Here is a 23,884-nt window from a genome sequence, read left to right as displayed (position 1 = left end):
ACTTAGGATTAACGGTGTTAAATGAATTCAAGCAAAATGAGCATAATAGCAACTTAGCACTGTAGCACAGTAGCAAAGGAAAAACACACATGGGAAGGTCTGGGAGAAGGTCATCTATGTTCAAGGCTGGAGCTGAAAACATCACTAAAATGTAACGAGACCTAAAATATCACTTCACTCAGCCACTGAATATTATGTAGACTGATGCTCATGTGCAGAACAATTGAGAATGCATGCGTAATTCTGATTGTGCAGGTAAAATCAGAGGAGTTATACAGATGGTATATAAAGCCCTCATCTTACATGCACAAGACAATTGTGGGTTTATTTGTACTTCCATAATCTTTTAGAGAATGTAAAGCAAGGATCACTTTTCCTTCCAAGACAGTTGCGAAATATTCATGTGAGAGGGCAGATTCAACCAGCTGAACAGGTGTGTGGCCGCTGTTTGGAGATCGAGACCACAACTGAGATGAACTAGAAGATGGTCAAAATTCCCTGCTCACCACCCAGGTTACCTCCTGCATGGGGGTGGTTCATCAAAACCTGCTGACCCTCTCATTGCTGACACTCCAGGACTATTGAGCCTTCTAACACTGACAGTTGCAGGGTGAATTATGCTATCTGTCATTTCCTTTGCACCATATTCTCCAATATATTTTCCTAAAGACCTCACGTTTATGAATTATTACCTTATCAAATTAATACCTTTTTGGAATTTCCCAGAACAAACGAAACACAATTCAAATAATATAGGTCAAGATATATTGTTAAAAGCTTGTGTCAAAGAAAATACACAATTTCAACTACTGGCAAACCAAGTAATAAGATTTTTGTTTTGGAAGACATTTGTTTTCATGTCAGTAAATATACTTGTGATGATCTATTATGCATACTGTAACACTACTATATCATTACATTTACTTGAAATGGCCACCACTCATTCTTCCACCCATTCATCCACATATCAATTTGTGCACATATCCTTTCATGTAAAATACAGCTATTCAGTATATAGTCTCAGACAAGACATTCTTCTGGTTCTCTAGTTCTATTTTGCATCTTTTTCTGCCGCAGGATGTCCTGGCAATCTTTTCTTTCCTATGTAACCTTTGAGACTCGTGTGCACATGAAACTTGGCTACGATTTATAGCGGCGTGGAATCCTTGTTACTTCCATTAAAAGAACTCTAGATAGGGGCCCAGCATGGTAGCCTAGCGGCTAAGGTCCTTGCCTTGCACACGCCAGGATCCCATATGGGTGCCACATATCCCAGCAGCCCCACTTCCCATCCAGCTCCCTTCTTGTGGCCTGGGGGAGCAGTGGAGGATGGCCCAAAGCCTTGGGACCCCGCACTGGTGTGGAAGACCCAGAGGAGGCACCTGGCTCCTGGTTTTGCATTGGTGCAACTCCGACCATTGCGCTCACTTGGAGAGTGAATCATCGGACGGAAGATCTTCCTCTCTGTTTCTCCTCCTCTCTGTATAACTGATTTTCCAATAAAAATCAATAAATCTTTAAACAGAAAAAGACTGTACATGTCAGGAACAAGTTTAGTCCACACAATATGTGTACTAAAAGTACTTTCAAATAATTATTTTCTTTTACAGAAAATGACTGCATGAAAAGCAAATGGAACTGCTCCCTTACATGCAATGAGTACTTCATAATTTTTTTCAAATTAGGATTACATATTTTAAGTTCTGCATCAAAATGTTCACAGCATGCAAAGTTCAGCTGAGTTACCTGTATGATCACCAGCTGATTAACTTTCAGTTGCAGTCCAACTGTCTACAGCTACACCTTTCTATTTCTTCAGTGAATGATAACATTTGTTGAGCTATGTCGGAAATTTGTGCAACCAGAAGAGCACAATCTGCTGACTTTTGTTTGAAAGTCAGATCCAGAAAGAGGAGAGAGAGAGAGAATTATCTTCCATCTGCTGGTTCACTCACCAAATGGCTGCAATGCACAAAGCTCAGCTGGTTCAAAGCTTAGGAGGCAAGAGATTTTTGGGGTTCTCCCTTGTGGGGTGAAGGTGCCAAAGCACTTGAGCCAGCCTATGCAGCTTTCTCAGACACATTAGCAGGAAGCTGGATCAGACGTGGAGCAGCCAAAACTTGAGCTGGAACCCATATCGGATGCCAGCAACATGGCTGGAAGCTTTATATGGTATTCCACAGCACTGATACTACCTGATGCTTTTGTTACACAAACTGTGTGTGCGCGCATGTATGTGTGTGCACGCAAGCGCGTGTATTCTCTTACCAATGTTTGAAATATCCATTAGTAAATCAATGTAAATCATGAGGAGATACATGAACATAGTGGCAATATACACAAAGCTCTCTGACAGAGTGAAACCAACTAGTAGACCCCATTTTAGCATTCTATTATTCCTTAATTTACTCTCTGTCTCTCTTTCTCTCTCTTTCTCTCTCTCTCTCACACACACACAAACATCCCCCATCTTTTAGTGCACATGATCAACAACATCTTCCTTGAACATTTAGGCTTATTTTCTTATTCCTTTTTCTTTTTCTCACAAGTGGCAGCTTCCTCCCCATATCTAATGATTTCCCAGGGGATTGTAGTTATGAGTCACTTGTTCAAAAATCCTTCCTTGGAGTCGGATCTCATTTTGTATTTGTTTCTCATGAAAATCCAAAGTAGGACTGAATTTTTCAATTGGCTTCCCCACATATAATGTTTTGTAAATTGGAGATGATTCTAAAACAAAAGTATGCCATTTATTGTTAAAAATGATGGAGGATCTATGGAAATCAGTATGGAGAACATTCAAACAACTCAAAATCAACATACCGTATGATCCAGCAATAGCACTCCTAGGAATATATCCAGAACAATTGTTCTATGAGAAACCAACATGCACTCCTATGTTCATAGCAGCACAATCAGTAATTGCAAAAACATGGAAGCAGCCAAAATGCCCATCAGCAGACGATTGGATAAGAAAGCTATGGTTCATCTACTCCATGGAATACTACTCAGCTATTAAAAAAAACAAAATGCAGTTCTTTGTGGCCAAATGGGCCAAACTGGAAACCATAATGCTAAGGGAAATGAGCCAATCCCAAAAGGTTAAATACCACATGTTTGCCTTAATTTAAGATGATATGATGTTATGTATAACATATTATGTTATGTATGTTATATGTTGTGTATAAACCAAAATTGAAATGTCAATGAGGTGGTCACAGAAGGTAGTTAGGAACTTGCATTTACTCTTAACATATTGGTTACTCATTACTATGTCAATTAATTCCATAATGATGGAAATTTTCGCTGATGGTATGTTGGAGCTTTTAATGGACTGGGATGATACTCTGCTGGCTCTGTTTTCAGACCAGAGAGGGTATACCTAAGAAGCCGTTGAACTTGACTGGACAATAAGATGCTGGACTCTGTGTTTGGTATATGCTTGCAATGGGGGAATCTCAACTGAACTTGAGCTGTGGTTATGCAACAAGGTGGAGGAATCCACCATGGTGGGAGGGTTTGGGGAGGGGTGGGGAGAACCCAAGTATCTGTGTAACTGTGTCACATAATACAATGTAATTAATGAATTAATAATAAAAAATGATGGAGGAGAGACATAGTAATGATCTATGAGGGCAAATCTCTTCTAATGAAACACACAGTATTGTGAAAAATAAAAATAGGTGTGATGCCTGGTAATAGGATCACATGGTATCTCTGAGATCATTCTATTCCAAAATACTCTAGTGTCAGTATTATCACCAGTGAATGCATGTGAGGAAACTGTGAGTCTGAGAACTTGAGAAACTTGCTCAAATCAAATAACTACAGGTAGCAGATTTAGGATCGGACAATTGCTTAGCCTCTATCCATGGTCAATTTTTTCTCACTACAGCATAGATCTCATCTGTAGAAATAAGGATTCCTTAGAAGGCACACAGATTGTCTTTAGGAGCCCACGCAATTACTTAAAACATTGTTTGGGCACCTCCATTTACACATTTTTCTAGAAAAAGGAGCTAGAGATTTTAACAGCTTCTCAAAAAGCTTAAGACTCCCGAGTATTGTGGATTAGCATGATTTGATGTCAGTACCATGCAGAGTTTAATTCAGATGGTGACATACACCAAGAGTTATTCATTCTTTAGATCTACCTGTACTTCTCGTGTTTCCAATTTCCTATAGCATCCTGCTCTCTATTAAAACTCTGACATTTGTTCTTGTTTCTTATCTATGTACACATCGTAGTCACACTGATAAACAAGATTTTCGAAGGCAGGGCATAATTTTCTCCAACTTTATCTCTGAAAGCCATAGCACAGTATTCTGCACATAGAGTACGTGACAAAGATCAAGTTATGCTGGCCTGTTGGCTGCAGCATCCGGGAGTACAAAGCATAACCTTGCTTAAGCTGCTCTTGTTTGGTCTGATTCCTCTCATCTAGAAGGCTTTCTTCTTCAAATCCAAGACTTGCTTCAAGCCTATCCCAGGTCCTACATATTCAAGGAAAGCCTGAACATACAACATTCTTATATTTGAGCCATTTTATCATGTTATTACACATTTTGTTCCTACCTTTGAATTGTTTCACATATGATAGGACTCTATAGTTTTCTGGGGAATTCATTCACTTATTCAGCACTTATTTAATGACACCTACTCTGTGCCAGGCAATGTGGCTGCAAGAAATGACACTCAGCCACCCTTTCCAACTTTTCTGGATCTTGCATCAAAGTTAAAACTACACCATGAACAATGACGGCCTTAATATAAAATAAATGAGTAACTATGAACCTGATCTTGCTTTTGTTTTTTCATAATGGCTCAGAAAGCCCAAGTGTTTCTGTTTCATTTTCAGAAACACAGATTTTCTTAAGAGATTGGGATGCTTGTTTTAAATTATAGGACTTTTTCAGATTATAGATTAGCTTTGAATTATTTTATATATTTAAGGAAATAATCACCTTCAGGTTTAAATTTGAACTCAGAAGTACACATTAATAGCACTAAGATTTCACATTAGGCTGAAGGAAATGCTTGCTCCACTGGTGAACAGAGGTGTGAAAGCTTGCAATTTGTTGACATGAACATCTTGAGATTTTTATATATTCAGGAAGGAAGGAGGCCAAAATTAATGACAGCACCTTATCTCTAGGAAAATCAGAATAAAGAAAAGTGGCCCTTGTTTTTCTAATGAAAATGCATATTGGCAAAAAATGGGTGGGAGAAGTGCCATTTGACGTCACTGATGCCTCAAAAGTGTAGGATGTTAACCAATCAATAGAAAAACTGAACTCTTTCATCTGGAAAGTCATTCTGTCAGTGGCATTCCATTTTATCAAATATGTAAGTATGTAATTAAAAAAGAAATTAACAAAAAGATTAAAAGTTTTACTAATCCATGTTGTCAAGACATTTTTTATCCAATTTACAATTTCAAGCTAATTATGTTACCCACCAACAAAAAAGTTAACATTTATTATCGGAGTAAAAACGCTATACAAATTAAATCAGGGCTGAAAGACAACACTGGAAAATGGATGATTCACAACAGGAGGCAAGGCATTTTTTCTAGCTTTACTTCATCCTCTTATGATGATGTCATTTTTAAAACCTATTAGTAAAATAGATTTCTTATATCATTGCAATTTTACTACCACATTGCCATGAAAATACCAGTAACCTTTTCTCATCAGTAATAAAACATGGTTTCTGTTTATTTTACTATATAAATTTTGTATTTATATTGTCATATGATATGGACATAAGTCATATAATATAAATTATATAATGAGTTATGTTGCAATTAAAACCCGAAACTGTGTCTGATATTTCTGTAGCAACTGACTTGCAACTCTAAGAGTCTTTCAATGTTCCAGGCAACTGACATAATACAAGAAAAAGTTAGCACAGAATTGTACTATCACACACTTGAACCAGTGCTGATGCAAAACACAGCCCGCCTTTGAACTGCTGCGGGGAAAAGGGGGAATCACTCAATCTTCCCAAAGTCTAAACTCAGGAAGATTCAATAACTCATCAAAACTGAAATTCACCTCTTCCTCCTCAGGAGCCCAGAAGGTGAAATAAATGCATTTTCATGACAAGGAACTTTCTTTCCTCCTAAGTTAAATTATAAAAGTTTTAGAGGTTGGTTTTTTCATAACGCTATCATGTCAACCAGGAATGTTCATCTGTTCCTTCGAGTTCCATGAAACAGACAAGGGCTGTGATGCACTGAATTGTTTTTGTGGCCAGTGCTCTCAGACAAAGTTTTCGGCTGAAACCTTAAGGATTTTCACATTCCTGATGTGATCCTTTTGGGCAAATGGACTGATAGGCTTCACAACGTTCCTTCAGCATCAAGAGTCTCTAATTTCATAAAATATACCACAGTTTTGCTGTCATTCCCAGGAAATGTGATGCAGTTTTCTCGAAATACTATGCTGTCAAAGTGCATGCACTCATGATAGAAGATGCTCTTAAGGCCCTGTTTCCTTTTATTTTCTTTCAATGTCCAGATTTACAAGTGCAGAGGCTAAGGCTCAGTTCCGTGACTAACTGTGCTGGGCTTTGGATGGATGAGACCTCTTCGAAGCAGGCTTCTATGTTTTGCATTGCAAAACAAGTGAGGCTCTCAGCTCCCAAAGCCTTTCCATTTATGGTATCATGCCATTTCAAAATAAGAAAGTAGTTTGAAGTAACAGGGCTAATTTCAAATTGCTGAGAACAGACAACTGTATAAGTGAAATTGTGTCTACATATATATGCACACACATACATTCTTTATATTTGAAAAAGACAATTGCAATCTTAAAAACTGCAGATAGCAAAGATGTTAGACTCTCGATTCCTTTCCACTACATCAACTACCAGGAATTCACTGATTTAATTGAAGGCAATGGCCATATCCACATAGAGACAATTTGGAAGTAACAACCTATATAGATGGTCAATCAGAAAAGTGTTAGACCAAAAGTCACTAAAACCAAAATATGTGATTTCTCCATCCACGCTACACCATGGGGAGATGGGGGTAAGTTTGGATAGTATAAATTATACTAACTCAAATTCTACACTGTTAGCATGTTTATGGTGTAGACAGCTTCAATTTAGAGTAAAAAAATAAGGTCAGGGAAGATCACAAAGCCCGCAGCTATCACTATGGCTTGATTTCAAACGGAAATGTGTTCATTTGTCTACAAAATCTCATAAAATATATACTATTTAATACTTAATATACTGCATGACTAATAGGAAATTGTCACTTCCACTCTTGTGATTTCTAAGAAAGTATTAATTGTATTTCCCCATGTTCTCTAAAGTACTATAAAATATTTCTGAGATAAGATATTAATTTTTAAGTAGTGAACCAAAAAGGGCATTTAGAGGAGATAAATTCTTCATTGAAGCATAGGAAAATAATCATGATGTTTTTATTGCACACAGCTTTACATAAGAAGCCTTGTGAAATATTAACCACATATTACCACATTCAAAACCTACGCTATCATCATAGCATGATAAGAAAAGCAATGAAGGGACCAGTACCATGACATAGTAGTTTAAGCTTCTGCCTACAAGGCAAGAATCCCACAATGGCACTGGTTTGTGTCCTGGATGCTCTGTTTCCAATCCAGCTCCCTGCTTGTGGTCTGGGAAAACAGCAAAGGATGATTTGAGTGGTTGGGCCACTGTAGTCATGTAAGAGACTCAGAGGAGTCTCCAGGTTCCTAGCTTTGGGTCAGCCCTGCAGCCATTTGGGGAGTGAAACAACAGATGGAAAATCTCTTTCCTCTCTCTGTAAAATTTACCTTTCACGTAAAAATAGATAAATCTTTTGGTCCTATCGTGGTAGCCTAACAACTAAAGTCCTCAGCTTGCATGCACCAGGATCACATTTGGGCGCCAGTTCATGTCCCATCAGCCCCACTTCTCATTCAGCTCCCTGCTTTTTGCCTGGGGAAGCAGCTGAATATGGCCCAAAGCTTTGGGAACCTGCCCTCACGTGAGAGATCTCAAGGAGGAACCTGGCTCCTGGCTTTGCATTGGCACAACTGTGACCATTGCGGCCACTTGGGATGTGAATCATCGGATAGAAGATCTTCCTCTCTGTCTCTCCTCCTCACTGTATATCTGATTTTCCAATAAAAATAAATCTTAAAAAAATGGATAAATTAAAAAAATAAACGAAATGAAAGGAGAAACTTACTTGTTTTGTGAAGCTATGAGTACCAAAGAAATGAATCTTGGTAATGATGACACCATCCACTGCTTGCCTAAAGTACCTCAAAAACATTTTACTTTTTCTCTGTGAGCTTTGGTTACTGAATCTCAACAATTTAAACTTAAAAACTCTATCTTAAATATTGACCTAGGTCACAAGTGCTTGTTAAAATGGTTTAAGTCAACCATTAGGACATCCATATCCCTTATTGGAGTAGCTAGTTCAATTTCTGGCTACACATCTTTCTATCCAGATTCCTGCCATCCATACCCTGTAGGAAAAAGAAGATAGCTCAAGTTCTTGGGCTCCCAACACTCATGTAGAAGATCTAGATGGATGTCTGCACTCATAGCTTCAGCATAGCACAACCTTATCATAGGCATTTGAAGAGTGAATGAGATAGAAGAGGACAGTAGACGTGTGTGTGTGTGTGTGTGTGTGTGTGTGTGTGTGCGCTGTTCCAAGAAAATTACAGTAAATAAATGCCCTTGTTCAAATTTTGAGCACTTTTGGCATGGCATATTTCAACAGCCCACTCAACCTCCATTCTCATGAGCTCTATCATACTCAGTACTTCTCTTTCCCAACTCCATAGCACATTCATCTGCCAACATGACTATTCTAAAATACCGTAATCTCCTATGCTTATACCTTCCACATTTTAACAATTTAAAGGCTTTCCATGCCCAGGAAAAAGCACCAAATCCCTGATCTTTGCAACCAATTTCTCCTCCTAACTCCCCAAACAATGTAGATTCCTTTATGTCCCACACATCCTGAGAATCATTAGGTTCAGTCACAACTTCATGTGAGCTACTTTGCAGAAAAATGCCCCCACACAGGGAAAGAGCACAGCTGGCTCATGGGCCTGCAAAGTCATTTGGTCTGGCCGTGCCATGGCAACCACAAGTGGGACGTGGAAGTCAATAAATCTATATCAGGCTTATTTTTAAACTGATTCTTTTATAAGGCGCATAAATGATGTTACAGATATCTAAATGACCCTTGGCAGAAAAATGGTTCCCCACACCTGCAAGAGGAAGCATACCAGTTACTGTCACCTTGAAAATGCTTTCCTAAGCACCACAGACATTATGTTAGTTAATCTCTTTGGGTTCTCCCAGAACATCAAAAAATCATCTATTACATTTAATAGTGTTTTGGCATCCATATTACCCATATACTCTGATTTGAGACACATATGATAAGGTGACATGGTCACCATCTCGGTTTTTCAGTTCCTACCATGGTATCTGGAACACAGCAGGAACTCAACAGAGCTTTGTTGAAAAAAAAAAAAAAACAAAGTTTGTTGAATTAGATAACTAATTCAATAAATGAATAAATTAAGATAAGGAGTCTTACAGGGGTTATCTACAAAAAAAGTTTCTCTAACAAGACAGATGATAGCATTTTCAGATATAAAACATCACATTTAGGGTTGGCATTACGGTACAGTGAATGAAGATATCACTTGTAATGTCGGCATTCCATACAGACACAAGTTCCTGTTCAACTGTTCACTTCCCACCCAACTCCCCGCTAAGGGCCTTGGAAAACAGTGTAAAATGGCCCAATGTTAGGGTTGCTGACATGCAAATGGGTGACTTGGGTGAGGTTCCTAGCTCCTGCTTTGTTTTGGCCCAGCCCTTTATGCTATATCCATCTGAATAACAAACCAGTAGATGGAAAAATTTCTCTCTTGCTTGCTCTCACTCTCACACTTGCTCTCTCTCCTCTCTCTTGCTCTGTGTGTGTCTCTCCAACTCCACATCCCTTTGTAACTTTCAAATAGATAAAATGCTTCAAAAAATCACAATTTATCCTTTCAGACTCAATGTAAACTCAAAATTTCATATTACTTCATTTATATTTATACTTGAAACAAAGCTTGCCCTCCAGTATTTAACAGCACAGGACCATTCTCTTCTAGATTTATTATTATATGTGAGTCAGAATGAAGGCTCTGGCGTGAGAGCTCTTTATATCCATCTTTGTTGGCTACGAAGGGAAATAAGACCTAGTTTCCCTGAGATCTGAAGGCCACATATTTACTCAAGTAAATATAAGGGAATTGTAGAGAAACTGATTAAATCCTACTTGGGATGAGTATCCACTTACACATTTCTAAAAGATGCCTTAGGAAATTGTTTCCGGATGTTCCTTTGGAAACTAGTTTTAAAAATAAGTGCGCATCAGGTGCTAAAGAAAAGTATAGCCTGAAAAGCAGGAAAATATCAAAACATACGTGCTTTAGAACTAGGATCCTTTTCTTAAGCAACCCTAGCTATCATTATTCAAATTGTATTCTTTAGAAAAAAGAAAGAAACTCTGAAACTCTATTACTTGTTTGGAAAAAGGCTTTATATTTACTTCACTAGTAGATTGTGGTTAAAGTTTATCCATAGCAACTATTATTCACACAGACAAGTCTAGTTAAAGAGTTTGAAGAGGATTGGTTTCAGACCCATTGTAGTGTAAACCTGTCAGCTACGACAGGGTAAAGTCCAGCATTCTCCAAAGTCTGACCTGAGCCCTTCACAGAATTCACTGCTTTATCTTGATTCTCAGTCTGGAAAAGGTAAGGAATGATAAATCCATCTTGCCAGGAATTGAATATTGTCTCCCCAGTACACATGTTCATCCAGAACCGCAAAATATAATCCGATGTGGATATGTGGTCTTCTCAAACACCACAGCTAAGCAATGGGCTCATGAAATTTTCTAGGGTATACTGTGGGTAGTAAAGTCTGTAACTGATGCTCTTGGAAAAAGACAATAAGAGTGATTCAGAAAGAAACACACACACACACACACACAGGTGGAGACTAGAATGATGATGCTTCAGCAGGCCAAGGAATACTGTCAGGAACTTAAATGCAAGGAAATACTTTCTTTTAGAGACTCTGGAGTGAAAGTGACCCTGCAACCATGTTTTTGCAATCCTCTCCTCTCTGTGACTGACAGAATACATTTCTGTTATTTTAAAACATCCCGTTTGTGATGCTTTGTCAGTGAAGCTACAGGAATCTTATACATCCCTAATTCCTATAGTCTCCTATACTTTTCAAAGATATTTCACAGCTACTTATTTCATTTATTCTCACAGTAATTTTCTAAAATGGGCAGTCATTGGATTATCAGCAATACTTGGCTGGGGTACAGTGAGACCCACCCACTATCTATGAATAAAAGTCAGGGACCCTGCCTGCTCCTTGGAATTAAATTTTGCTATTTCATGCTCCTAAAGGAGATTTTTTAATCATCTCCTTTATTTTGAGGGGCTCAGATATTTGAGAAAAGAGTTATTTCCCTTACAGCAATTGTTTTCATCTCCACTTTTTATGGAACTCTCATTTACATGTAAGGTTTATCTTTAAAGTAGTTGTTTGAACACAGAAATCCAGATTTTAGCTGTGTTGCCTGAGCACACTGCTAAAGTCATTGCACGTAGGAGACACAGATTCAGAAACTTCATGAAGGCCTAACAAGTTTTATCATGTGTTACGCATTTGGGAATATTGCAAATGCACTGGTTCTCACCATATTTGTAAATGAAAAACACATGAGTATAACCTGTACCTCCACAAGAAAAATGGCTCTTTTGGTGGGTTTAGCCCCAGACTTTTGAAACATGAAACCAGCAAAGGAATTTTAACTTAAGCTAGATTCAGTTCATTATATTCTTGCCTCTTATATTCCAATAGAGAAGATACTTTTGGAAAATTAATCCTTACATATGTAGTAGCACACAAACACCACCCTAGGAATGAAATTGAAACCATGTGGCTAGTTATGGCATGACCATTTCTTGGCTGTGTGACTATAAGAAAACTGACCAGTAGTCTCTCTGAAGCTAAGTTCCTGCATGCGTGAAAAGGGAACAATAATAATCTGAGATCTTGGCATTATGCAATCAAAATTAGATAATCTATGTGAAGACATTGGTAAACTATTTTGTTATTATTGTCACATATATTATAAGCTGTACTTGGAGATGAAAGCATAGTACATTCCAAAAATGATGGTTAATTTAAGACTGTTTGCTTCATGTCAACTAAAAACATAACATAGATTTACAATATCCATAAAAATTATATATAACTCAACTCTACAGCCTTTGCATTTGCAATTTGGTTAGATCAATGTTGTTGGTTATCTACTTGTCAATTCTTTTGATTCTATAATGTAGGAGGAGAGTAGTCTTTTTTTATGATTGCCTCAGAAAGCACTGAACTAATCGATATATCAAGTGATACAGGATGATTTGGGAGACACATAACAAAAGCTTTCCAGCTAACTGCATATTGCATCTGTCAAAATACTTCCCTGGAAGTAATGCACAGCCAGAGGTCTCCTAACTTCCATTATTTCAGTAAGAGATGACAACAGGATTAGGAGGTTACTTGTTGAGTCCGCAGCATGGTATTTTCCAGTGAGATGCAAGCATATCATGAGTTATCTTCTTTTGAAAGAAAGTTGAAATATAGTAAGACTCTAGATGGAATTAATAGTCACACACTAAAAAAAAAATCCAATTCTAGTTTTCCCCTACTTGTTTAGTCCGAACGATTCCCCAGCTGTTCTAAATGGTGGCAAGGAAAGGCACACAGAGCCGAGATGCTTTTGCACTGTGCTAATGTGAAGCATCTGCACAGAGGCAGGCACAGGGTACGGCTCAACTTAGAAACACGCTGCCTTTTGCTGAGACACAAAGGAGAGGCATAGCCTCAGAGTTAGCCTTGGAGGAAACCTCATTAGCAGCAATTCTCATCTCGTGTAACAAGAAGAAAACAGAAAAGAATTCCTCTCTCAAGTTCAAAAACCAAGAGAAAGCCAGAAGTGGAATTCACATCTCAGTATATCTCATCTAAACTGGATTTTGCAATATTCTACACATTTCCTCATGCGAAGTTTTACTTTCAGCTGTCTCAGGAAGACTCATTAAGTAATACTTAATTATTAATAATGATTACTTACATTTATACAGCATAAGAACTGAGGGTTTCTTGAAAGCCAATGATAACATTTCTCTACAACCCCCTCACAAAAATGTTGAAAGTGACAACGGATTTAAAGAAAAAGACAGAAAGACAGATGCACTGAGACAAAATGCTCTGAAACATTATTTGAAAATGAAATGTCATAGTTACTGACATTGATACAAGATTCTGATGGCTAGAATCACTAGTGTGTAGCTTTAGAAATAAACAATATATATATGGGGGAGGAAAAAAACGAAACATGAGGAATAGAATGCAAAACCCCCAGATATCTGCATATTCCTTAATAAGCCAGAAGTAAGATCTATCACTGGATTTCAAACTGGCTTGTAAGAAAATGGAACAGGAAGGGAATGAGTGAAGGGAACAAGTATGGTATAGAATAAATACTTTCCCTGTTACACAGAGATTTATAGTAAGACACAAGACTGTCTACCATTGTCTACACCTACAATGCCATGATACACTAAATCACAAGATGGCGGGCTTGTGACTGCTGCTCAAGGACTGTACCATTGCAATAATACGGGAAAAACAGTGGGGGACTTGGGGGTGCATGGGGAATCACTGTGCCTATGGAACAAGTGTCATGAAAAAATAATAATAGTAAAGAAACTGAGGAGGAGGAGAGAGAGAAATACTTGGGAAAGCTAGCTGAGGAAATGTTTGTCGTTTACAAGGAAAGAAATGACATGTGCTTTCGTTTAAGGGTGTAAAGAACAAACCTTGAATGAAGAATGGAGGGCCTGAGCATAACTGTCATGACAGAGTTCGTAAGTTACCGGTAAACTCGCGGCAAGTGAAGTCGAGCTCAGCATCACATTCTGGCTGCCAAATTGCCTGTGTATTCAAGATCATTGACAGTTTGTCTTTCTAGCTCTATTTCACTTTTGTCCTATAAATGTTAAAGAATGCACAAACTGGCCTACGCTGACAATGTGCCTCATATTTTTCTTATGTATGTCATTCTTTCATCCACAGCAAATAGGCGCAAATACAAATTATTCTCCATGTTAATCAAGTGCTATAATTCTACTCAAGATGAAGTTCAAAAATCTATCTCCATCCACTGTCTGAGCAATCCTCCCTGCCTAACCCGTCTGTGTCAGTATCTGGTAAAATTAGTCCTGCTTCTCTGTGCACGATGATCTCACCTTCTCCTAATCATAGAAATACAGCCATCTTCACTGAATTCTCAAGCATCTCTGAGCTCCCCATCAAAATAATACAAGAGGGCCCAGCACAGTAGCTTAGTGGCTAAAGTCCTCATCTTGCATGTGCCAGGATCCCAAATCGGTGCCCGTTCTAATCCCAGTGACCCCACTTCCCATCCAGCTCCCTGCTTGTGGCCTGGGAAAGCAGTCAAGGACGGCCCAAAGCCTTGGGACCCTGCATTAATGTGGGAGACCTGGAAGAAGCTCCTGGCTCCTGATTGTGGATAGAAGATCTTCCCTTCTATCTTTCCTCCTCCCTGTATATCTAAATTTCCAATTAAAAATACATAAATCATTAAAAAATGATACAAGACCCTGTGTTGCATTTAGAACCACTTCATTCAGCCTAGGGAGACATTAGTGTTGCTGGCAAATGAAGAGATATGGTAAGAAAACACAAATTGGAACATTAATGAGATTAAGCAGTTGGGAGAGTTAGTAAAAGCCACAGAGAGCAATCCCCGAGAAGCAGCAGGTACAAAGGATTGTGTCTTCCCCACATCCACTTAGAAAACACCAAGGTCAAGAATCTTTTCCGGTACCTTGAAAAGTGCAATGACTTTTGAGGTGTCTCTATTCATTTTAGATGTGCTGCAATTAAGACCAGTTATAGCCTGGGACTGCATATAATTTTATTTGCATAAGAAGGGACAAAAGAACCACACCTTGTATTTTAAGGGCAAAATGAATGCTCACAGCAGCTGGATGGCTTTCTGTTCTCCATCATTTTTGTGTAGCTGCATAAAGACCAAGAACTCCAGGAGTGAGATCACACTGTTCTCTGTAGTTCGCACATAAAAGACCTGTGCTTATTATTTACTTCATCATCAATAAAGCAAATTGTACTCACAGTGTTCACTGCATAGAAAACAGGCATAGTCATGAATATATGGTAACTTTTCATCTGATTGACAAAGCTAGCCTCTAAAATAAGCCAGATCAATCGCATGTCATTTACATTAACCTTTCCTAAGAGGCTTCTAGTTTCACAGCAATTGGAGACTGAAATAGCTTAAGAGCATAGACAAGAATAACATGTAAAGCAAATGAATTTTGATGGTAATGACACTCTTCACATTAATATTGTACTTGGGAATAGTATACTTAATACGTCACGACTGCTCATTTCATTTGCATGCAATTATTTATTTGCCAAACAATACTAATAGCAAATTATGCCAAAATTCAAAGCTATCTACACTAGCAGATTTTTCTCCTAAGGGAAGAATAAACAAAAGTCTCTTATGTAATCATGTATAAAACTGCATTTATTAACAAATTCATTTCCTAATAAAACACCATCTGCAAGAACCCTCAGTTTCTGCTTGATATAAAAAGTCCTCTAAGAGTATTCAGATTCAGTTAGCAGGAAACATTCATCTAGATCCAACTGCATAACAGACCGGCCCTTTTTGATTGCTTGGGATTTTAATAAATTCTGTATCATGAATCTTTTAAACAAATGGTTTTATAAATTACATACCTCACTTGCAAAGCTAACCCTTTGCAATAAAGTTGGTTAGACTTTAAATGTATTATTATTAAATAAATTCTAAGGAGGAGAAATAAGACTTTCCCTACTACTGATACAAGTATAGAGATACAAACAATAATGGACACGCAAATATACATGCATATCACATTTCCATGATAGTTTATGATCTCCCAATACACAAATATAACCTTATCTGCTGACTTGTTTGTCTTAGATTTTGTCTGTTTTCCGGTCACTTAGAACTCCCATTATCAGGCCTGGAGTGATAACCTAGCAGGTAAAGTCCTAGCCTTGCACTTGGCGGAATCCCCTACGGGCGCTGGTTAGTGTGCCAGTGGCCCCGCTTCCCATCCAGCTCCCTGCTTGTGGCCTGGGGAAGCAGTCGAGGATGGCCCAAAGCCTTGGGACCCTGCACCCATGTGGGACACCCAGAAGAACTTGTTGGCTCCTGGTGTCGGATCGGCTTAGCTCTGTCCGTTGTGGACACGTAGGGAGTGAGCTAGTGGATGGAAGATCTTTCTGTCAGTATCTGCTTCTCTGTATATCTGCCTTTCCAAGAAGAAAAAATAATCTTTAAAAAATTAAAAATAAAAATGAACAGAGGATAAACTCGAATGCTAAGTGCTTTTAAAAGTGCATAAACACTTAGAAGGGTGATAATCAGATTTAGAGTTTTTGCTACATAAATTGCATCAAGTTCAAAGTTTCATGATGCTGTACTCTGTATTTATGCCTACTTTTTAACCTACACACTTTAGTCTTTCTTGGGCTATCTAAACTTTCAGTTCCTTTCTTCCTCTCTTGGTTTTCACATTACAATTAGTTTTATGTATATTGTTTGACTTCATGGCCCTAAACCTCTCCTTATTCCTCTTTCAAATCATTCCTTGAGAGCTATATTTGAAACAAGTACTTTCTTATGTCCTCTCATGGATTTATTGCACCTGACTAATAATTTTTCATATAAAATGATATCAAGTCTGCCCGTGTTAACACCAAACACGTCATGCATAAAGACTGCTCCTTGGGGAATTGTTTCCAATGCGGTCGACAGCTCAGACTCTTTTTTAAAATGTATTCCTCTTTAGAGTGTCAGTGAACTAACTGAAAGCATAAAGTCATTTTTGAATATAGACCAGCCATTTTGTAAGATATAAAAGAGAGGATTACAATAGAGGGATCTCATTGGATCTGGGACCCGTCATGTAGATTGTTTTACAAAGCAGTGCTATTTCAACTCCAGCCTATATGATGACATTCCAACACAAGAAGGGAGAAACAACAGACACCAGGAAAAGAAAACAGAATGGCATCCTAAACTCCCACTATGCTCCTCCTTTTGCAAATCAGATATCTTTTTGCTTTTGAGTGTTAACTTCATTAAGTCTTCTGCTAGAAAAAAAAACAATGCAACACAAGCAGGCAGAACACAAAGAAATATAACTGACAATTACTTTCGTAGCAATGGTCTATCTTTGTTCACATTAATTAACAGTTTAGGAAAGGTAATCCAGTAACCATTTTTTGAAATTTATTTATTCACTATTTATTGAATATCTATTATGTGCAAGATATTTTTAGGCACTTGGGATAGAGGGAAGTACGGGACATTTCTTGCCCTCCAGGAGCATACAGTCTAATATAATAGACACATAAACACCTGACTATTATACCATGAAGTGCAAATCAAGATGTATAAAATGACACACTAAAGGACTTACGAATGAGTGGTTTCTAATCAAACTGGGGGAATCAGGGAAGCTTTCACAGAAAATATCACGGCCAAGCATACTTTTATCAGCAATAGGATTTCAGTAAGAATATAAGGGACGGAAGAAAAAGAGATTCTAGTTGAGAGGGCAGCAGGTTGAAAAAAAATTATATGACAGGAAATGATGAGAACTTCTAGATGGCTGAAATTTCATTTGTGTATGATTACGTGCTTAAACCGTGAGATCAAGAAAGTTGGACCTTTCCTGGAAGTGATGAGAAGGCTTTGAAGAATCAAAAGCAAAAGTTAGATATTGCTACTGAATCAGCTTGTACGATGGATGGTTTGAAAGCGAGGTGAGCTAGAGCGAGGGAGATCTATTAAGAGACGCTCTTACAGCAGTCCAGGTACACAGTAGTTACACATGGTTCCAAGGCAGTGAGGGTAAAGAAGAGGCAACACAATGGAGAGCTATTTAGGAGGAAGCTTGACAAGACTTGATGAATTAGAGTACAAAAAGCAAAATTTCCTCAGAAGGGAAAAGTATGAAAATCATCCATCTAGAATATATAAGCAACAGCCCCAAACAACTGGTTCCGTTGAGTTCCCACTGTTGTCCGAAATAACCACGTCTGCGGAGGACCAGGGAAGGAAGAAGAGCCAGAGGAGTCAGAGAGACAGAATTTTCTAATTTGAATACCTCTAAAGTAGGACCTACAATGATTTGGCCAGAAAGCCTGTCACTCTGATTGAATAAGAATTTCAACAGACTTTGTTGCTCTGGGTTTTTTCGAAACTTCGGTCATGAATAATAGGAATCCAATTAACAGGCAGAAGCTTCTTCCACTCAAGTGTTTGAGGTGCAGTGGGCAGTCACTTTCGTGGTGGTGCTAAAAGGACAGTCTCATGAATGCCTCCTCCAGGGAAACCTAGAGCCTGGAATGCAATCTTCAGTGATTCACTTCTCTAAGAGAGGGATTGGTTCCTCTGAACTTTTTTCAAAGCACTGGTTCCTGAGATGGGGTGAGGGCTATGGACATTTAGTTATTCTAAACCCAGTGGGATTTGGGGTTGATCATATTGTTTTTTGTTAAAAAAGAAGGGATGAAGGTAGTAATGAGTAGGCTATGTGGTCATCTGTACAAAATGAAGCAGAAGGTAGGATTGAGGGATGAAGGAGACTACATTAAGAACTTGCCAAGGAATAGCGTTGCAAACACAGAAATACGAAGATGTTTAAAGAATCCCTTCTACTTCAGCTTCCACCAAATCATACTTGTATATTTTTGTAACTTAAGGAAATTCTGTGTTTTATGTTTATAATATGCCATTGGCTAGCGTAAGTCTATGATTCACAATCTATCCATGAGCCTCATATTATTTATGACTAAATAAAATCTCAAATTTTACTAGTTTGCATATATTTCTATAAGTGAATCTTCTAAAACCATTTTATAACTCCAACTTTTCATTCATTCAGATTGACCTTGTTTTCAGTCAAGGTGAACTTCTAGAAATTTAATCGTATCTGTAGATGTGAAACTAGTCATGCATGACACAAGAGACAGATAAAGAAGAAATCTCAGACCTGTAACAGTCTCACATACGATTCAATAACGTAACTAAAAGCTGGTTGTGAATGTTACAAGATGAAATAAAACTTGCAATTACTTACTTCATTTGTTTGGAGGATGGTGAACTTCGACAGTTTAGTCTTTGAACTGGCTGCACTGGGTTTTCCGTCCAAGAGTGATCCGAATGACAGATTCCCAAAGTTGCTCTCAAATTCAATGGAAGGTTTCAGTGTTGGTGAGATGTCTGTGGCCTGTTCTTGGCCATCCATGGGTCTTACATATGCAGTTGGCTTTTGCTGCCCCATGCTTGTTTTGCAGTAAAGCCCTGGGGGGAAGCTTTGAACTGAAAGGCCACTGCTGGGAGCTAACAAAGAAGAGGCAACTAAGGGAGACCCAGGTGCTTGCACTGTAAATTCAGATTCTTCTACTGAGTCGGACTGAAAGATTTCTTTGAAAGCATCTTCTCCACTAAACACAGGATTAATGTCTTCCTTTGCAGGTGGGTTTGACTCCTCAATGGCTCCAACTTGGGGTGCTTCAGCTGGGTAGACAAAAAAATCTTCAAGTCTGGCTTGAGGCTGGTCCTGTGACAAAGTCTGCATCTTGTTGAGTTGGCTAGTTGCTTGGCTTGCTGATATGGTGCTAGGATTATTATTATCTCGTGGCCACTCAGGTTTTGACTTTCTGTTGCTCTGTATTAGAGTTGAATTCAGTATCACAACAGAAGGCGGAGGCACTGATGCTGAGGAGTGGATATTATCCTGCTGAGATGGCATCATTCGACTCTTTTGCTCTGGGAAAAAGCTTGGTTCATTTTTGTTGATGGAAGTCTGGGGCACAGAGTTCTTTGGGATTCCCACTAGATGATTCTGATTAGAATGGTTCGTTAGCAAATCCTTCATTTCATCGTAGTTTCCAAGCGTGTTCTGGACTCGGTTGGCAAGGGCATCACCTTTGTTTGTCTAAAATAACAAAAAGATGGGGGGTGGGAGGAGAAAGAATGAATAGGTTTGTGTTTCCTAATGTTTATGTTTCAAACAGATGTCCTAAGTAGACTAGCATACAGGGTTCTTTAAAATTGTCATACTGCCATAAAATTTCATACTTCTTATCCTATCTGTAGTTTTAAAAAAATCAATAGTGCTACTTACAGAGCCTCTTGGAATAAGCATGCGTGACTCATTTTGGGAATACCTCTCAGCTTGTCCTTAAACAAGCTCATTTTGAAGAATTTTAAATTCTGTTATTTATTATTTGTATTAGAAGATACTTAGCTTAAGTCAGTTGAGATTGACTGCTACACTCCACTTCACGATTTACAACTGCTCTTTACTGGTAATTGAAATCATAACTGAATGTTTATCTTATACATATTCTTGACACATAAGCATTTGTACTACATTATACACCATGAAAAAGGTTTGGCCAATTAGACAAGAAAGTTAAACTGCACTATCATGACTCTACTAAGTTTAGAAAAGCATGGGATTAAATGACATATAATTGGGCTAATGTATGGCTGAAGTGAAGCTAGTTCCTTTTAATCAAAGAACTGTATAAATTGCTGGTGTTTGTCTACATGTTTTGGGGACCTGTGTTTACATGTTGATGATTTATACTCATTAAAAGGATGCAATTCTTCATCAACAGTGACTGAAGTTCTCCCCTGCCTTTTCAGTGATTCAGAAAAAAAAAATCATGAATGGAACTGTTACTTCAGTAAATCCAACAAAACCATATTTTCAAAGTGATGTTAATCTAATATGCAGAGTCACAGAGGCAACCAAATTATTATATGGACAAGCAACATGTCATCTACAGCATTCCTCCCTGTGTGAATATTAATCCTACTACATTGGCTAAGATTTTTTAAAATAATTAAGCTCTTGCAAGTGTTGTGTGACATACAAACAAAACTTTCATGACTGAAATACATGAGTGTGCTTGGATATTGATGAAATCTCAGTTGATTCAGCTTCAAAATGATTTTTTCGAATTTTCTTTAAATGCTATAGAAGTTAACAAATAAGCTCTTGAATTTGGAAGAGTAAAGGAATTCTTTGTGCCTAGGCTTCATTATCTTGGCCTAAGACGTTTCAATGAAAGATACCCACCAATATCCAAAGAATCAGGTGACAACTCGGCCACCAAATAGGGAGGATATCACATTATGTGGCCTACAGGTCTAAGGATCAACATGCGTACACTCCATGCACAGGAGGGAGTGACCACATCCCCACTGGTACCAGCCAATGAAGGCAAACATTTAACATGCAGGGTTTCTCACAGGGCCTGCACGCAGGCTGCTCTCTCCTGGTACCTACGGGGAGAACACCTTTCCCCATCTGACATCTCAGTCTACATCTAAGTTGTATAGCTGCTTACGCTTCTATGTATGTGAAACTGGAAGAATATGCAGATGAATAGAGAGTGAAGTACTGGAAATAAATGAAATCACTAAGGAAAATACCATATAGAATGAGAAGATCAGGTCAGGGAAGAAAACCCTGGGGAGCATCAACCTTCAAGAAACTGAGAGTAGACAGAAGGACGTCGAGAAAGGACAATCGAGGAGAGGGCAGCAGATGGAGACCAGGCCTCGGCACAGTCTCTAGATGCTGGGCACTTCCTTTGATTCATAGTAAATCACACAGGGCACTTCCAAGCATAACAAGGGCAACTAGTAAGTTATGAATTTCAAAGATTAAGGGAAAATGTGCTAAATATATTCTAAAGTCAATATGTTGGAAATGGAGAACTGCAGAAATCAAATAAATGCGTCAGTTTTTAGTTTTTATCTTCAAGAACATCTTACATTGTATTATATGCAACTTTGGTACTATAGTAATTAAACAAGTAATGTTACATAATCCTCAGCTAAATACACATTCTATTTTTAGAAGTATATTTGCAAAACATTTAAAAGCTATTCATAGGTATAAGCTTTTATTCCATATGAGTCCCAAGGTTGTCATTTCTAATGGCAAAAAATGTTTCAGCAAATGCAAGCAGCTACTCTTTGCATACAGTGGTCTCCTACAACTGGACTGCATAATGAACCATGGATAGCAGGTGAAACCAGTTTCTAATTTAATCCCTGAAACAAGAAATTTAATTGTCTTGACAGCCCAGCCGGAATTCTGAGCAAGCTTTATCCAATCTCAGGTTTGTGTTTACCCTGGGAATAAAATCGCTCATGTCAGATGAGTGATCAGTAATTCCTAGTTATTTTAAGAGAACTGGCCCAATAAGTGAAAAAGAACATCATTTCATCTCCCATAGTGTTCCTACTTGGTTTCCATGGAAACCAATCTTCACAGAATTAGAACCACCTTGCCTTTAGGTGTCACAAAGATCATTGTAACAACCCCATGTTCTGAGACGTCATTCCGTTCTTATCTCAGATCTATCTCATCAGAACTGAAGAACCAACTTTTTGAGGGAAAACAAGCAAGCTACACCCCGTTTTGTTTCTAGCATTAAACAGGAAAACACATGCTCTGTCCTTGGTTGGGAGAAATCATATCCAGTTTTTTTTATTTATGTTTACTGTAACAATAATCCAGGTTTCTAATGTATGCTTAATTTTTCTTGCATGACTACATTATAAATCATGCTTGAAATTAGAAGAATTTCTAAATGTATTAGTCTAAAATTATGGCTATATATATATATACATATATGAATAAAACAAAGGATAAATTGAAATTTCTCTCAATAAGTCCGGAAAAATCAACTCTGACTACATAGTATAACATCTACTAGTATGATTTGTCTCATTGTATACAACTGTAATCTCTTAAAAGCCCAAGGCCACTTTTTATTTATCTTTATATACCCCAGACATAGTACTATGTCTGGTGCATATTAAGTATGAAAAACTTACTGTCAAATGGAACAGAGCAAAATTATAATTCATAACATGCTTATATCAAAATAAAGACTTTGCAATAGCTTGGAGTAAAGGATATATAAATGGAAAGACAAAAGTCAGGCTAACTTGGTTACTATGACTGGAAAAAACTGAACTTTTAGCTCTTTTACAGTTAAGTAAAAAAGGAAAAGCTCATAGGTACTAGAATGTTCTTTGTCTGATGGAAGGAAGGAAGTACCAATTTATTAGTCAAGAAAAATCATTGTCTAAGATCAAAATGTTAAAAAAGAAATTACTCTATTTCATTTGTTGCAAGAATCTTGGAGAAATAAAACAAGTTTTGGGGCACTAGTTCCCCAGAAAGTGAAAACATGTTCTTGTCTGTCTTTCCCATCATGACCAGGAAGAAAGAGCAATACTAACTCAGTGAAGGTAAATCTACCTGTGATAGTAGATTTCTAGGCTAATAGGAATCAAATACGTCTTCCTATCATTAGAGGTGAGCAACTATCAGCCTGTTTTCAAGATGCAGATATGAGAACCACTGCACAGACAGTCAGTGGGGCCTGAACTATGTGCTTTTCTTGCAACAATGACATAGAAGTGATGTAGCTGTGATAACCTAGAGGAATAGTGGACTATCATCTCCCACAGACTAAGTTCCTCCCAGCATAACTGTCTCAAAAGCATTTGTGACAGAAACTGCATAGTAAACAATTCAATGCTCAAGTCATGGATGACACTTTCTGACTTGATGATTGAAGGAGTTCCACAAGCTTTGTATA

At 38.0% G+C, this 23,884-nt stretch overlaps 1 protein-coding gene across 1 annotated transcript in view; it reads right to left on the bottom strand.

Annotated features, from left to right (window-relative positions):
• AFF2 (ALF transcription elongation factor 2) overlaps nucleotides 1-23,884 on the bottom strand; it is a 484,531-nt gene that overhangs the window by 298,118 nt on the left and 162,529 nt on the right. The window contains exon 3 of the mRNA XM_058659060.1: nucleotides 19,327-20,187. Coding sequence (XP_058515043.1) covers nucleotides 19,327-20,187 — 861 coding nt within the window. The remainder of the gene's footprint in view (nucleotides 1-19,326; nucleotides 20,188-23,884) is intronic.

Source organism: Ochotona princeps, chromosome X (genome assembly GCF_030435755.1).
Source record: "Ochotona princeps isolate mOchPri1 chromosome X, mOchPri1.hap1, whole genome shotgun sequence".
NCBI classification, from domain to species: Eukaryota; Metazoa; Chordata; class Mammalia; order Lagomorpha; family Ochotonidae; genus Ochotona; species Ochotona princeps.
This window is presented reverse-complemented; position numbering and strand designations above follow the sequence as displayed.